A 17,780-nucleotide genomic window follows, 5' to 3' on the forward strand; every position below is an offset into this window, starting at 1 on the left:
AATCCTAAATCTTATACTAAATCGTATGATAATCCTAAATCTTATACAAAATCATATGATAATCCTAAATCTTATACTAAATCTTATAATGATACTAAATCTTATACTACATCTTATGATTATCTTAAATCCTATACTAAATCTTACGATAATTCTAAATCTTATGATAATACTAAATCTTATGATAAATCTAAATCTTATAATAACTCTCTTAAGTACTACACAAACGACTTACCTTGTAAGGAAAATGATGATAATTCAGCAGGCAAACTTACCTCTTTTCCGTCGGATGATTTGTCCCAGTCCTTAAAATGTCCCAAATCTTATCAAAATAATATACCAGTTTACGAAACGAGTTCGTTTAATAAAAAGGTAACACTTCCGCATGTTTTCTTATTAACTAAGCATACTAACCGGTCACTCGTTCTACTAATCGACACCGGATCTAGCGTTTCTTTAGTAAAAGAAGAAAGTCTTTATCAAAAACCTAATCTATCTCCAGAAATAGTGAGACTTAAAGGAATCAATGATAGCGGTACATATTGCCAAACATTAGGTACTTTTCAAATGCAATTCTATTTATCTTCAGACGTGTTTTCTTATAAGTTTCATGTTGTTAATAATGTTCATCTTGAATATGATGGCATAATCGGTACTGATTGTCTAGGTTATCTTAAAGCTGTCATAGATTATGATAAGCAATGTTTAATAATGCAAAATCATACTTTACCTTTACGTTTCAAACTGCCAATTTATAAAATCCCTGCTCGTTCCGAAGCTGTAATCGAATGTGGAGTGTCAAACAGTGCAGATGAGTTACCTCTTCTTAAAGAAGCCTTAGTTCTTGATCATAAAATATCTGAAGGAGTATATGTCGCGAATTGTGTTGTCACCTTAAAGCCAAATCGTAGAGTAAATGTTTCAATTCTAAATACAACTGAATCTGAAATTGAAGTTAATAATTATTCCGTTAATCTCACACCTGTGGATAATAGCCTCACAGAGTGTCTGCCAATTTCAAATATCGAAACTGTAAATAAAACTTCTCCTTCTCTTACTGATAGACAAAATCTAGTTCTAAATCAAATACGAACCTCTCACTTAAATCCTGAAGAAAAAGCAGCTTTGTTAGACTGTTGTTCTCAATTCACAGATATTTTCCATCTCGAAGGTGAACCCCTCACCTATACAAGCACTATCGATCATTCTATAAATACGGGAAATGCCGCTCCAATTCACGTAAAATCTTACCGCTTCCCGGAATGCCACAAGGAAGAAGTGGACAATCAAATAACTAAAATGCTGAAACAAAATATCATACGCCCCTCTCAATCACCATGGAGTGCCCCTGTATGGGTGGTCCCAAAGAAGGCAGATGCCTCAGGTAAACGTAAATGGCGTATCGTCATAGATTATCGTCGTCTTAACGATGTCACGGTGTCCGAAATTTATCCTATACCTCTGATAACAGATATTCTTGACCAATTAGGGCATTCTAAATATTTTACAACCTTAGACCTTGTAAGTGGATTTCACCAAATTTTATTAAATCCTGCTGACGCAGCAAAAACAGGATTCACAATTGTTGGCACAAATGAAACATCTGGTCACTATGAGTTCAACAGAATGCCTTTTGGGCTTAAAAATGCCCCTAGCACCTTTCAGCGTCTTATGAATACAGTACTATCTGGTCTTCAAGGATTACACTGTTACGTCTACTTAGATGATTGCATTTTGTACTCTCCAGATCTTCCTAGTCACCTCGATAAGCTAAAATTTGTCCTTGAAAGATTTCGGCAACATAATTTAAAACTACAACCAGACAAGTGCGAGTTCTTACGCCGAGAAGTGACTTATCTCGGTCACGTAATCACTGATAAAGGTGTCTCGCCTAATCCCGACAAAATAAAAGCCATCGAAGGTCTTCCATCTCCCAAAAACGCCAAGGATATAAAATCATTTCTAGGCTTAGTCGGATACTACCGCAGATTTATCGAAAACTTTTCAAAGATTACTAAACCTCTTACTTCTCTTTTAAAGAAGGACGTTAATTTCCATTGGACGCAAGAACAAGAACTTGCTTTCCAAACGTTAAAAAATAAATTAGTCTCAGCACCTTTGTTACAATATCCTGATTATTCAAAGCCATTCATTCTTACCACTGACGCATCTAATTATGCCATTGGAGCCATTCTTTCCCAAGGTGAAATCGGCAAGGATAAACCAATAGCCTATGCGTCAAGGACCTTGAACAAAGCAGAAGGAAACTATTCCACAACGGAAAAAGAACTTCTAGCTATTCTTTTCGGTGTGAAAACGTTCCGCCCCTATTTATATGGCTACCAATTCAAAATCGTTACGGATCACAGACCTTTAGTTTGGTTGTTCAATGTCAAAGATCCAGGTAGTCGTCTTATACGATGGCGACTTAAACTAGAGGAATATAATTACGAAATCGTCTATAAACAAGGTAGACTAAATTCTAATGTCGATACTTTATCTAGATATCCCGTAAACGCCTTAACTTCTAACTCAAATTTAAATAAATCAACTTATGAACAATACTTCAAAAAGCAATTTTTAAAAACCGCATCAAACAACGATACTGTCATAGAAGAGCATAGTCAATCCCTTCATTTAGCCAAACAAAAATGTATAGCATGCCCGATGTCTCTGGACCTTGATTACTCTATGCCACATTGTGAGCAGTTGTTATCACTCGTAGAAAATGCTGACGAGTTACGCGCTCGTGAACGTGAACTTGAAACCGTTCACACTGTAGATTCTAATAATAGAACGCTTTATTTTCTTTATACTAAAATACATCATTACGACGAAACAAGTTATAAAATAATATATAAATTACTTATGGAATTACGGAACAAAATTATTTCTAACGAAAATTATGAAAAAGAATTAGCTATATCCGATTTTTCAGAGCCTTTTACAAAATTAGTGTATGTTAAAATTTATAATATGATATCGTATATTTTCCATGGCACTCAAATTAAAGTGCATATCTATAAAAATAAAATCATATATCCTACTCCCGCTGAGGTCCCGAATATTTTAAAAGAAAATCATGGTACCACTATTGCTGGTCACCCAGGCGTAAAAAGGATGTACAATAGGATAAAAGCATCCTATTACTGGAAATCTATGCGTTCAGATATTGAACGATTTGTAAAAGATTGTAGGCTATGTCAAATAAACAAACCTATGCGCTCTTCAAACAAAGCACCAATGGTCATTACCTCCTCCAGTACCAAACCGTTTGAGAGATTAGCTCTCGACATTGTCGGTACTCTGCCCGAAGCTGGCCTTCAAAAATTCAGGTATATACTAACGCTTCAGGACGATTTGACCAAGTTTTCTTCCGCTTATCCTATGATAACCTGTTCGACTGACGAAGTAGCACGAAATCTAATTCATTTCTTTTCTCTATTCGGTTTTCCAAAAATGATTCTTACTGATCAAGGTACCTGTTTTACCTCCGATCTCTTCAAACAATTAACAGAAATTCTTAAAATTAAAAATCTATTTTCAACCCCGTATCACCCTCAAACTAATGGCGCTCTAGAAAGGAGCCACGCCACTCTCAAGGAGTATCTAAAGTCGTTCGTAAACGAAAATCACGACGACTGGCATTGCTATTTAGCGACTGCCATCTTGTCCTATAATACAACGCCTCATTGTACAACAGAATATACTCCCTTTGAGTTATTATTTGGCCACAAACCTTCCATACCCAGTAGTTTATATGAATCAAATGATAGCACTACCTATCACGACTATATTCGCGCCTTACAATACAGGATGCGTTTTGCTCGCGAAAGGGCCTTAGAAAATATAACTAAAAGTAAAGAAGCATCAAAGAAATATTATGATACAAATTCCTCATCTAAAACTTACAAAGTCGGCGATATGGTCTATTTAAAACATCATCATAGGTTAAGGAAAGCCTTATCTCCAATTTGGAAAGGTCCCTATAAAATAGTAAAAATTCATGGTAAAAACAATGTTTCTTTAAGCATAAATAGAAAACATGTCAAATATCATGTTAACGAAATTAAACCAGCGTGATTTGCCATTGTTACAGATTGGTTTTGGCTGACCCCATCGAATATATCTCTCATAGTCCGGGTATATACTTTGACCCGTCATCAATTGCATATTTTTACAACGACTTCTGGAATGTGATTACTCACGTTGAAGTCGCCCCTATCAAACCTTATTTAGATAAAATCCAAAAATCTATTTTAAGTGTATCCGCTTTCTGTGAAAAAGCAAAGAATTTAGCTATAATTTCGTTAGATTGTAAAAATGCGATTGACCCTTTAGAAATATTAATTAATGCTAATTTTCTTAAGTATAACTCTTTATCTCACCTTATCTCCGAAAGATTCAATGATCGTTCTAAAAGGTCACTCGAATTAGGTGGCGAAATATTAAAGTTCTTTTTCGGTACTCTAGACGCAGATGACGCTAGAAAATACGATGAAGCTATTACATCTTGTCAAGAAAATGAAAATCAAATATTTTCCCTCATGAAGGACAACATACACGTCGTTCAATCCACCATCAATAACTTTAATATTTCCATACACAAATTAAATGAAAATGAAATTAAATTAGATAAGCAAATACAAAAACTTAATTACATATTTACTGAAAATCATAAAACAAATACTAATTTAATGAATATTGAGAAAATTAATTCCCTATTTAATGTCTTAGAAGGATCATTATTGTCAATCTCTAATATTCTTGATACAATTTTAAATTCTATTTTATTTGCAAAAGCAAATATTTTACACCCCTATGTCCTATCTCCTACAAAATTATATAACGAACTTTCAAATAGTAAACAAATTAAGTAGTTAAATCGAATGTTGAATTTCCTGTTACCTTATCTTTACAAAATATACATAATATTATAGATCTGTCACAATTAATTGCGTATTATTATAATAATAAGATTATGTTTGTAATCCAAATTCCTCTGATTAACCCTATGAGGTTCAATGTGTACAAAAACCTACCGTTACCTACTCCTCAAGAAGGTAATAACTTTTTAACATATGTATTGATTCACCCATCTAAACTCTATATAGCAATAACTGATGATAGATTAAACTACGCAATGTTAGATGATATAACTAGTTGTAAGAGTGTCAATACAAATTATATGATATGTCCTTTACCTTCTATTCTGTCAACGATCAATAATCCTTCCTGTGAGTCAAAACTGTTAACGGAAGTAACCTTGTCACTTCCTGATATTTGTCACAATAAGCTTATTTATGGTAACATTAATATTTGGCAAAAACTAAATAATGGAAAATACATATTTGTCCAATCCAAACCTAATAAGTTAACATTAAAATGTAATCATAATATTAAAGATTATTCTCTGCAAGGCACTGGCCTGTTATCTTTGGAAAATGATTGTATTGCGTATTTCCAAACCTTGCAATTCTATCCATCACATACTTATAAAAGAATTTTACCGAGTCAATTGTCAATCAATTATGACATAACAGAAGATGATTGTTGCAAATTTAATATACTAAATGACAGTTTACACGAAATTTCTCCTACTTCATTGACAAACATAGATTTAGAATCATTTAAATTAGCTTCGCATAAATTAGACAGTTTAGAAAACCAGATAAATAATGTAAAGAATCAATCTCACATTATTAAATATGGTCATTACTATTCAACATTAACTTATGTAATAGTTGGTATAATTGTCATTTACTCACTATATAAATTATATAAAAAATGTTTTGCTAAATGCATTAACCCATCCTGTTGTATACAGATATATAACCATTGTTATAATGATAGTAAAAGTAGTAATGAAACTTCAATAAATCACTCTATGGAATTAACTAATGTATCCGAAAACTCTGAAGGATTTGACAGAAGGTCAATTCAAAGCTTACCTGAAATTGAAATAAATAAAATGAATAAGAATGTAAAATTTAGACCTTTTGAAAAATCTAATCGCAACCTAAGCATTTATTAGGTAACTACTTATAATTACTATCTCTAATCTATATTCTAGAAGTAAAATTTACTTTTCTATTTTGTTTCATGATTTATCTTAAGTTTCATTATATAAAGTGATCTTTTATATATATCACTATGATTTTAATATAAAACTAATGTTTTCTATTTCTTAGTAATAACTTTAATGTTTATATGATTGTAAAACTCAAGCTCTTGCACGCTGTTTAGTTTTTAAAACTTCGCGTTCTTCTTATTTAAGATGAAGCTCCGTTTTCAAGGGGGGACGTGTTATATCCGAAATTAGTTAATAAGTTTTGCTGTGCAAGCAATACATAATTATTATAAAAGCATCACCGCCACGCGGCCAGTAGTCAGTTGTTGTTAGCAGTTAGCATCACTCAGTAATTCCATTAACATCTCCCGGGTGCAACGGTTTGAGTTCGTGTAGTAGTGTAATTTTGGGTCTCTTAATAAATATATTTCGGGTTTTAATAAATAGTTTTTTTTTTAAAAAACTCGCTAAGGACTTCGCGCAAAACAGTACGTATGAACTTGTAATAAAATCTTTTCTCTACACAAAAAAGCTCGATATTTGGGTACCTCACGAGCTCACTGAAAGAAACCTAATGAACCGTGTACTCATTTGTGATTCTTGAAGCCAAAGAGATTTTATTACAAGTTCATACATACTATAATGCGAAAAGACTTTTTCCCCGACCTAATATGTATATACACTGTCACATGTTCAACCGAACTAAAGACTAAGAGACTTACTTTTTCAAAACCTCTTCCTGCTTCTTCCCTTGTCGCTGGCACTCCTTCAACTCAGTGCCGGGGTCGGCAGGGCTCTCAGTAGCGCAGTACTGAGCGCACAAGTACGATAGCTTGCGATTACAGCGGGACATATCCTGTAACAAAGTATTAAGTATTTAATAAAAAAAAATTAAGTTAGATATTATCCATACTAATATTATAAATGCGAAAGTAACTCTGTCTGTCTGTTACTTAATCACGTATGGAGATATTTTGATACTCGAGAAAGTACATAGGCTACTTTTTACCCCGGGAAAATGACGTAGCGGACGAAGTCGCGGGTAAAAGCTAGTATCTATATAAATAAATAAAAAATTATCACTGAAATGTATGTAGGCACATAACTTTTAAACAACTACAACTAAAGTAAATTGGGTACTTAATTCTTTTGTAGCCGCCGAGACAAGGTTTGTATGGGATCAGTGGGATCAAAATTCCTACGGGAATGGAATCAACGAGATAAAATTGTACTATACCCAGACGAGCACTTCGCTACGTATCAATAACTAGCTAACCCGCGCAACTTAGCTTTCGTCACATAAGAGAGAATGGGTCTTAATTTACCCCGTTTCTGTAACATTTTTTACTGGTACTCTGCTCCTATTGGTCTTAGCGTGATGATATATAGCCTTCCCCGAAAAATGGGCTTTCTAACACTGAAAGAATTTTTCAAATCGGACCCGTAGTTCCTGAGATTAGCGCGTCCAAACAAACAAACTCAACTTTATAATATTAGTATCGATAATGATAAATAACAAATTTTACTCACCACAAGAACCATGAACATGATCTTCGCAATCAAAGCATCTTTCATATAAACTATACCACACAAAGCATCTGGGTTCTGTTGCATTTGCAGCATCCTAGCCGCATTGTTTCTTTGTAACCTACTCCGACCTCTCGCTCTATGCCCAACGCGCCTTGTAAACGGTAATAAACTTTTATTTAAAATATCCAAAATTTTACTATCTGGATTGGCACTATTACGTTGACTATCGGGTTGACTATCGCGCTGACTATCGGGTTGACTATCGCGCTGACTATCGTGTTGACTATCCGGTTGACTATCGTTTTGGCACACATTTTCGATGTTTGGTTGTTTAGTATCGGATTTTGTTGCGTTTTCTGATAGTTCTTGACTATTTTGAGTATCGTTATTTGATGATTTTGTTGTATTTGTATCTGAGTTTTCTACTTTTTCTGTTATTTGGTCTTTGTTCTCAGAATTGTCTTCATTTTTTGTTATTTGCTGTTTACTTTCCGCATCAACATCCATTTTTTCCTTATTTTTCTCATCAATATTAGATATTTCAGTAACAATATCGTCCAAATCCTTCAAATTTGATTCATAAATATTAACCCGATCCTGCAACTTATTACCGAGCGTCGTAAAATCACACATATCAATATCGTTCAACATTTTCTTCACACTATCCGACTTCTGACTATCCTGACTCTGACTATCGGATACAGCACTATCAGATTCTTTCTTCTTCAAATCTGGAGGTTGGAATCTTTCAAGAATTTCACCAAATCTTAGTACTTTTGGGGCACTGAAAAGTTTTATTTTTTCCCAATCGTTCTCATATTGGCTAAATATATAATCGGCGTAGCCTCTTATTTTAATAAACACTGTAGTACATAGGCATAGTAGAAGAAAATGTCTTTCAAAAGGTACTTTAATTTTCAGTTTTTCCAGGTTTGTTAGTAGGCAGAGGGCTGCTTTATCGGCGGCGTAGGGTCCTGAAAATAGATAGTCAATGACAAAAGTGTTTGTTTTTAAGCGAAAAAAACCTACTTTACTCAAGCCGTTACTATGTAATAATGTCCTCCTAGCCGATATACAGCTACGGCGCAGTTTCATTGAAACTGGCCATCTGTGCAGGACTTTGTTTATAGTGTCCAAGTGTGTGTACAATACACAGGTACACTCTCTATTCCATCACTCTCATAGTGCGGTGTGACGGTACACACGACCAGTGAGAGATCAGGCGCAGGACTGACGGCTTTACTATGTAACATACGTCATAATCAAAATAATCATATAATCTCTTATCGTATGGTTAGTGGTCAACCTAGTGTCAAAGTTGTTCAAGCCCGTAGCCTTTGACGTGGCTCAACGACTGTTATCTTAACTAACAACAGCCGGAACCGACTTTTTACCCTCCGAAGCACGGAGACGTCCAGCTTAAATACCACTATGCGGTCACCCATCTATAGTAAGACCGCGCCAACGGTTGCTTAACCCACAGATCGTTTACCGCCCGGTGAGCGCAACTGGCTATGAGCGCCTCGGACATCTAAACATCTAACTATAGTTAAGTTATTAAAACCGGGGGAGGCGCCCAACGCCAGTCGCGCTCACGGTCTGGTCGGTAAACGATCTGTGGGTTAAGCAACCGTTGGCGCGGTCATTCCGTAGATGGGTGACCGCATAGTGGTATTTGTATTGAGCGTCTCCGTGCTTCAAACGGCACGTAAAAAGTCGGTCCCGGTTGTTGTTAGTTAAGATAACAGTCGTTAAGCCACGTCAAAGGCTGCGGCTTGAATAACTTTGACACTAGGTTGGACCACTAACCATACGACAAACAACATTAAAACCGGATTTTCTACCGGGTTACTTACCTAGCTGTTCTAATACATATAAAAATTGTCGTAATATTCTCATAGGGTCTATCCTGGGGTCTGGCATGTTTTCAAACTCCTCATATAACTCTTCACCATATATTTCTGTAGGGTCATGTCTGTAACAAAACAATTTCAGTCAGTTTCAGGTCATACTCTATTATCATCTCTTTATACTAGTGACCTTTATTGACCCCATGACTTTTAATGACCCTAGTGACCTCCAGTGACCTTAGTGACCTCTATTACACCTGGTAAACTGTATTGACCCCCAGATACTTAATGACCCCATTGACCCCAAAATGGCGTAAACGACCCCAAATTACATCAGTGACCCCCATATTGTCTCCATGGTCCTAAATTACAGCAAATGTCTTCATGACCCCCGTGACCCCCTATGACCCCACTCACCTGTGGTCATCAATAAACTTCACAGCATCATCTACGGCGTCTATCATGAACTTCTCTAAATGTTTGTACTCATCACTCATCTCCTCCTCCGACGGTCTGCACCCGTACTCTATTATCATCTCTTTATACTAGTGACCTTTAATGACCCAATGACTTCTTATGACCCTAGTGACCTCCAGTGACCTTAGTGACCTCTAATGACGCTGGTAACCTGTATTGACCCCCAGATACTTAATGACCCCAGTGACCCCAAATGGCTATATGACCCCATATGACAACACTGACCCCTAAATTGTCTCCATGGCCCTAAATTACAGCAAATCTCTTGAGAACGTGTGTTGACCCCCATGACCCCCAAGACCGCCTATGACCCCACTCACCTTCATCAATGAACTTCACAGCATCATCTACGGCGTCTATCATGAACTTCTCTAAATGTTTGTACTCATCACTCATCTCGTCCTTTGACGGTCTGCACCCGTACTCTATTATCATCTCTTTATACTAGTGAACTTTATTGACCCCATGACTTCTTATGACCCTACTGATCTCCAGTGACCTTCGTGACCTCTATTGACGTTGATGACAAGTATTGACCCCGTTGACCCCAAATGGCTAAATGACTCCATATGACATCAGTGACCCCGAATGACATCAGTGACCCCAGCGTACCAAAGTGACTCCAAATCACAGCCAATGACAAGTTGACCCCCGTGACCCCCTATGACCCCACTCACCTGTGGTCATCAATGAACTTCACAGCATCATCTACGGCGTCTATCATGAACTTCTCTAAATGTTTGTACTCCGACGGTCTGCACCCGTACTCTATTATCATTTCTTTATACTAGTGTACTTTATTGACCCCATGACCCATGTGACTTCTAATGACCCTAGTGACCTCTAGTGACCTCTAATGACGCTGGTAACCTGTATTGACCCCCAGATACTTAATGACCCCAGAGACCCCAAATGGCTGTTTGACCCCATGTGACATCAGTGACCCCTAAATTGTCTCCATGGCCCTAAATTACAGCAAATCTCTTGTTGACCCCAGTGACCCACAGTGACCCCCTATGACCCCACTCATCTGGGGTCATCAATAAACTTCACAGCATCATCGACGGCGTCTATCATGAACTTCTCTAAATGTTTGTACTCATCACTCATCTCGTCCTCCGACGGCCTGCACCCGTACTCTATCACCTCTTTATACTAGTGACCTTTATTGACCCCAAGACCTCTAGTGACCCCCAGTGTCCTTAGCGACCTCTAATGACGCTGGTAACCAGTATTGACCCCAGATGTTAAATGACCCCAGTGACCCCCAAATGGCCGTATGACCCCAGGTGACATCAGTGACCCCACAGTACCTCTAAAACCCCAAAAGACAGCTGTATTCATGTTGACTCTTGTTGACCCCCATGACCCCCGACGACCCCCTATGACCCCACTCACCTGTGGTCATCAATGAACTTCACAGCATCATCTACGGCGTCTATCATGAACTTCTCTAAATGTTTGTACTCATCACTCATCTCGTCCTCCGACGGTCTGCACCCGTACTCTATTATCATTTCGCGCGGTTTTGTTTGCGATGAGGATATTCTGTAACAATAAATAAATAATAATAAATATCATTGGACAAGTCACACACGGTCATTTGATTCCAAACTAAGCAGAGCTTGAACTGTAACCAGATCTATACTTAATATTATAAAGCTGAAGAGTTTGTTTATTTGATTGTTTGTTTGTTTGCACGCGCTAATCTCAGGAACTACTGGTCCGATTTGAAAAAATATTTCAGTGTTAGATAGTCCATTTATCGAGGAAGGCTATAGGCTATATTTCATCACGCTACGATTCTACGACCAACAGGAGCGGAGTGAAAAATGTTACAAAAACGGGGAAAATATTGAGCCATTCACTCGTATGTGACGCAAGCGAAGTTGCGCGGGTCAGCTAGTTACTGATAAACATACTTATATACTTGTAAATACATAAATATAGATACATTAACATCCAAGCTCAGAACAGATACTCGTGCTCATCACACAAACATTTGTCACAGGTGGGATTTGAACCTACCACACAAATAATATAAAAGAAATTTATTTTATTTCGACTTCACGATACGTTTTTCATAACTACGACTATGCCCGTTATACTCGAAGGTATAGGCAGAGGTGTATGAAATACACCCACGTTTCGCCATTAACAATGTTAGTCCCATGTAATATACATATAATAAGGCGAGCCTATTGCCATATACCGGGCACGTTACCAAACACCGGATTAGATCACGTTTTAATATCCACTATTTTACCCGACACGAGAATCGAACCCGGAATCTCGTGATCAGTAGCCACCAAGACTGTTGTCTCAATTGATAATATCCAGTACCTATTTTCAAGTACCCTCCGAAGAACGGAGACGCTCAACTTAAATACTAATCGGTCGCCTATGTTTGTATAGTCCTTGGTAAGGTCGCTTAACCCACAGATCATTCACGTAGGATTTGTTGACTGACATACAACGCATAGCCACAGCTGAAATTTCGCATATATGTTCCTTGAAGAGTGTAGGGGCACAGATAAGAGAGGATTTTTAGAAAATCCTGCACAAATAAGATGAAATTGAGTAAAAGCCGCAAGCAAAAAGCTAGTGATCTATAATTAGGGATGTTGCGCGAAACATCAGCATTCATTCGCACTCACATTCGCAGATTTCTAAATATCGGTATCTGCAACTATAATATAACCTATATAACTAAAATATTTTGTGGAACATCTACTAAATCCTACTAATATTATAAATGCGAAAGTTTGTGAGAATGTATGTATGTTACTCTTTGACGTAAATACTACTGATCCGATTACGATAAAATTTGGTATATAGTTAGTACTTTTTATCCCGGAGTTCCCGAGGGATCGGGATTTACACGGGAAGGGTTTCCACGAGGACGAAGTCGCGGGTGGCCTCTAGTACATACTATCCATACTAATATTATAAATGCGAAAGTAACTCTGTCTATCTGTCTGTTACTCAATCACGCCTAAACTACTGAACCAATTTCCAGAAATTTGGTATGGAGATATTTTGATACCCGAGAAAGGATATAGGCTACTTTTTACCCAGGGAAAATGACGCATTCCCATGGGAAAATTCAGGTGGCGGCCTAAGTCGCGGGCGGCCTGCAATAGTCTATATAAAGAGTGACTGACCTCTTCCCTCCATCAATATCTTCAGCCAGGTCCATCTGGCAGCACAGCTCGTTCTCCAACTCTTCAATCTTCCACTCCAGTTTCTCATACAGATCGAAGTCATCCAGATTCTCGTAGACGCCTAGCTCTTCTTCACTGCCCTAGAAACAGATAAATAAATATATTGGACAACTCACACACGGTCATTTGATTCCAAACTAAGCAGAGCTTGTACTGTAACCAGATAACTGACAAACATACTTATATACTTGTAAATACATACTATATAGATACATTTACATCCAGGCTCAGAACAAATACTCGTGCTCATCACACAAAGATTTGTCCCGGGTAGAAAGACAAATACTAATTACTAGCCGTTCAGCCCGACTTCGGCCGGGTACAGTAATACGTTAATCCCATGACGGTGGTCATTTGGATCCCATCGATCCCGTACAAAAAAACATCCAACTTGGTGTAGTTGTTCTCCAGTTATGCGCGTACATACATTTCTATGCTATAGCTATAGCTCGCATTAAAATTGATTACTATTAGACTATTTTTATCTTAATGTTTAGATAATAATCTAAAACAATATGTTTTGACAGTTTCGGTACAAGTTAAATATAATTAACTAGCTGACCCGTGCGGCTCCGCTCGCGTGAATGATTTTTTTTTACTAATACAAAGCTTAATTATTCCTTTACAACAAAATATGCTTTTTTTCACGAAAAAAAATCTCAAAATTATTTATATCTCATATAACTCGCGCTAAAGCATATCTGCCATTAAAACTGTTGCCATGACAACGGAATTTTGTTAATTCAATGTCATTATAATATTGATTATTCGCGACTTCGGTGGCGAAACCTGAATTTTCCCGGGAAATGCGTCATTTTCCCGCGGTAAAAAGTAGCCTATGTCCTTTCTCGGGTATCAAACTATCTCCATACCAAATTTCATGCAAATTGGTTCAGTAGTTTAGGCGTGATTCAGTAGCAGACAGACATACAGACAGACAGACAGACAGACAGAGTTACTTTCGCATTTATAATATTAGTATGGATTTAACCCATTAATGTCCTACTGCTGGGCAAAGGTCTCCTCCCGTAATGAGAGAGCGGTTACACCTTGAGTCCACCACGCTGGCCAAGTGCGGGTTGGGGACTTTGCATGCCCTCAATAAATGTATTAAACAAATTCTAGGCATGCAAGGTTTCCTCACGATGTTTTCCTTCACCGTTATAACAAGTGATCATTATATCTATACACACATCACTTGGAAAAGTCATTGGTGTGTTGCCTCGGGTTCGAACCGTCGACCACTTGCGCGCTTACAATGATAGCTCATAACCCGGATTAACATATAGGTTACTTTATACCCCGGGAATTCTGTTCATATGGACGAAGTCGCGAGCATAAGCTAGCATAACATAATAATACAAACCTTGCACATCATAATTTCTTGTTGTCGTTTGATACTAATAATTTCCTGCGACTCCTGCTGCGGTAGTTCTTTCTTTTCTTTCTTAGGAGACGTGAAAAGCGGGTAGGTTAGAGCTAAGATTATCGGACGGTCCGGTATCGAACACTCTTTGTAAAGACGCATGATCTGAAAGATAAAAAAATACATACATCTTCTTATCGTATGGTTAGTGGTCAACCTAGTGTCAAAGTTGTTCAAGCCGCAGCCTTTGACGTGGCTTAACGACTGTTATCTTCATTGACAACAACCGGGACCGACACCTAAATGTCTCTATTCTATGATAGCAGAGATCCATATAAAGAGAAATCGGGTAATTAGCCCTATAAATATATTTTAGACTATTCTTTCTTCCAACTACGTTGGAGTCGGCTTCCAGTCTCACCGGATGCAGCTGAATACCAGTGTTTTACATGTAGCGACTGTCTATCAGACCTCCACAATACAGTTACCTGGGTTATGACACGATACTTGGTAAGACTAGTTGTCAGACTTTCAAGCTTCTGACTACTGTTAACGACTTTCAAAGATATTCTATGCATATAAAACTCAAAGGTGACTGACTGACATAGTGATCTATCAACGCACAGCACAAACCACTGGACGGATCGGCCGAAATTAATTATTTCATTGACTAAGAAAGGATTTTGATCAATTCTACCCCCAAGGGGATAAAATAGGTGATGAAAGTTTGAATTAAAATTCTGTCTCAAGTCACAAACCGCGGACGAAGTCGCGGGCGGCGCTAGTTCTACAATAAAACTTATCTTTATATATATATTTCTTCTGTAAGTGTGTATGTCACTGAACTTCTCTTAAACGACCGATTTTGATGACATTTTTTGTGTGTGTTCAAGGGGATCTGAGAATGGTTTAGATTCACAATTTTGTTCGCTGGACAATGTATTTTTATTTAATTTTTATGGCAAAACAACGTTTGCCGGGTCAGCTAGTATACTTACATATTTCAAATGGTCATCTTTGTAGATAAGGTGGCAGCTGTCTACGACTAGCACATTGATATTATTCATGGTCAGTACTCCATCTTCCAAGATCTTATGTAGCACTGGTGATGTACATACTAATACCTAAAAATATACAACAAAATAAACATACATACAAACGCGCCCCGATTTACCTTGCTTGTCTATTTTAAGGCACAATAAGGCAGCAAAAACAAAATTAAACTTTTAGTCGTAAAAGGTTAATCTGTGAAGTGGTAATGCTATGTCAATTTTTATCGTTAATAATGTTGATATAAAATTTAGTGTTTTACATGGAGCGACTGCCTATCTGACCTCCACAACCCAGTTGGGTTCTAACACGATATCCTTCAATAAGAGTGGTCGTCAGACTTTCAAGCTTCTGACTACTGTTAACGACTGTCAAAGATCTTTGAAAATGACAGCCGGGAGCCACAATTTAAAGTGCTTTTCGAAACACTATAAGTATAAGATGGTCACCCATCCACAGGACAACCGCGGCAAGAGTAGCTTAACCTCAGAGATCGATACGCGCGGCTTTTGTTAACTAAGCCACGCCTCTCACACACAGGGACAGTACCCTACTATGCCTAAAGAATCAAAATTCATTTAGTTCAAATGCTGACACTTATGATAGTCAATGATACAGAGTGAATTTACCAGTTCGCAAGGTAGGGTCATTTAAAGTCCATACCTCATTACTCTCCAACTCCGTAGCCCAATCAGTATCATTATCATCGCAAGCAGATATCACAGCAAGGTCCGTCAGTATCTTGAGCTCGTACGTCACGACCGGCACACGAGTCGCCCGCGTCACGTACACGGAACGACGGCGACCGGTTGATAAGAGACTGTAGGTAGAAGGAAATTGTTGTTTAGATTTATTTGTTTGTTATTTTCAAGTCACAAACTATGCGGACGAAGTCACGGGCAAAAGCTAGTATAATATAAGAGTCCTAGCCGGTATCCGGCTACAGAGGTCAGTTTCATTGAAAATGGCCAATGGTGCAAGACTTTGTTTAGTGTCCAAGTGTGTGCACAATACACAGGTACACTCTATTCTATCACTCTCATAACCCGGTGGGACGGATAACCGACACGACCAGTGAGAGGTCAGGTGCAGGACCGACTTTACGTGCTCTCCGAGACACGGAGGTCTACGACCTCAACTTCCTAACTCGGGACAGTTCGTATAAAATTCTTACCAGAAAATCTCAGAAATAAATAAATAAATTAATATTAAATATTATTGGACAACTCACACACGGTCATTTGATTCCAAACTAAGCAGAGCTTGTACTATGGTAACCAAATAACTGATAAACATACATATATACTTCTAAATACATACTTATATAGATAAATTGACAACCAGGCTCAGAACAAATACTTGTGCTCATCACACAAAGATTTGTCCCGGGTGGGATTCGAACCCACCACACGCGGCGCTATGGATGTTGCGGCGAGATGACCGCTTAAACCATTGCGCCAAACGTGCAGTAAAGGACTTTTTAGCTTGACCCAGGATTCGAACTCGAGACCTCTAGTGCGGCAGTAGCACACACTAATGTCCGCGCCACAGAGGCAGTTAGAAAAGCTAGTATAATATAAACCTTAACTCCGATTACATAGATTCTTTGAAACGTTGTCTAAAAATGACCCAGCAGGGTTAATCACAGGGAATTGTCACACGGTCAAGGACCGCATCAGGCTATGTTTGTCAATCATTGCTGTAACCACTTACCCTCTAATCTGATAAGCCTTCTCATACAGCAACCGGACCGGTATGAAGGATGCATACTCCACAGCCAAGATGTTCTTAGTGGAAGCAGCTGCGGCCAGGCGAGCACCACCTTCTGCTGCGGTAAACCGCGAACAGCATGCTTCCATCATTGTCTGAAATTAAATAAAAACATACATGGCACCATGCCTGTTGTCTTGAAGATGTAGAAATTTGCTTCCTACCATACACTTACAATGTTGGTCTCATGTATAAGGGCACAAGCCAATGAGAATGATCTAACACAAAACCAGAAAAATACAATAGCACCTTATCCAACCTGGGAATCGAGTCTGGGACCTCAAATTATTTCTCAATATTGTCTGCTGTTTTTTTACCCAATTCAGAGGTATTTTTATAATCAACGAAAAGGAATATTTGTTGCTACTTATAACAAATCTTTCCATTAAAATATTTAACAAAATTTCACATAAGATTATATGGTATGCTTATGTATCTGAAAC

General features: G+C 37.8%; 1 protein-coding gene across 1 annotated transcript in view; it reads right to left on the reverse strand.

Moving 5' to 3' along the window:
• Dcr-1 (Endoribonuclease Dcr-1) overlaps positions 1-17,780 on the reverse strand; it is a 55,487-nt gene that overhangs the window by 36,944 nt on the left and 763 nt on the right. The window contains exons 2-10 of the mRNA XM_076133971.1: positions 17,281-17,432; positions 16,231-16,387; positions 15,516-15,641; positions 14,518-14,682; positions 13,092-13,231; positions 11,326-11,475; positions 9,457-9,575; positions 7,601-8,574; positions 6,793-6,926 (exon numbers count right to left, since the gene is read on the reverse strand). Coding sequence (XP_075990086.1) covers positions 6,793-6,926; positions 7,601-8,574; positions 9,457-9,575; positions 11,326-11,475; positions 13,092-13,231; positions 14,518-14,682; positions 15,516-15,641; positions 16,231-16,387; positions 17,281-17,429 — 2,114 coding nt within the window. The 5' untranslated portion in view covers positions 17,430-17,432. The remainder of the gene's footprint in view (positions 1-6,792; positions 6,927-7,600; positions 8,575-9,456; positions 9,576-11,325; positions 11,476-13,091; positions 13,232-14,517; positions 14,683-15,515; positions 15,642-16,230; positions 16,388-17,280; positions 17,433-17,780) is intronic.

Source organism: Anticarsia gemmatalis, chromosome 30 (genome assembly GCF_050436995.1).
Source record: "Anticarsia gemmatalis isolate Benzon Research Colony breed Stoneville strain chromosome 30, ilAntGemm2 primary, whole genome shotgun sequence".
Lineage (NCBI taxonomy): Eukaryota > Metazoa > Arthropoda > Insecta > Lepidoptera > Erebidae > Anticarsia > Anticarsia gemmatalis.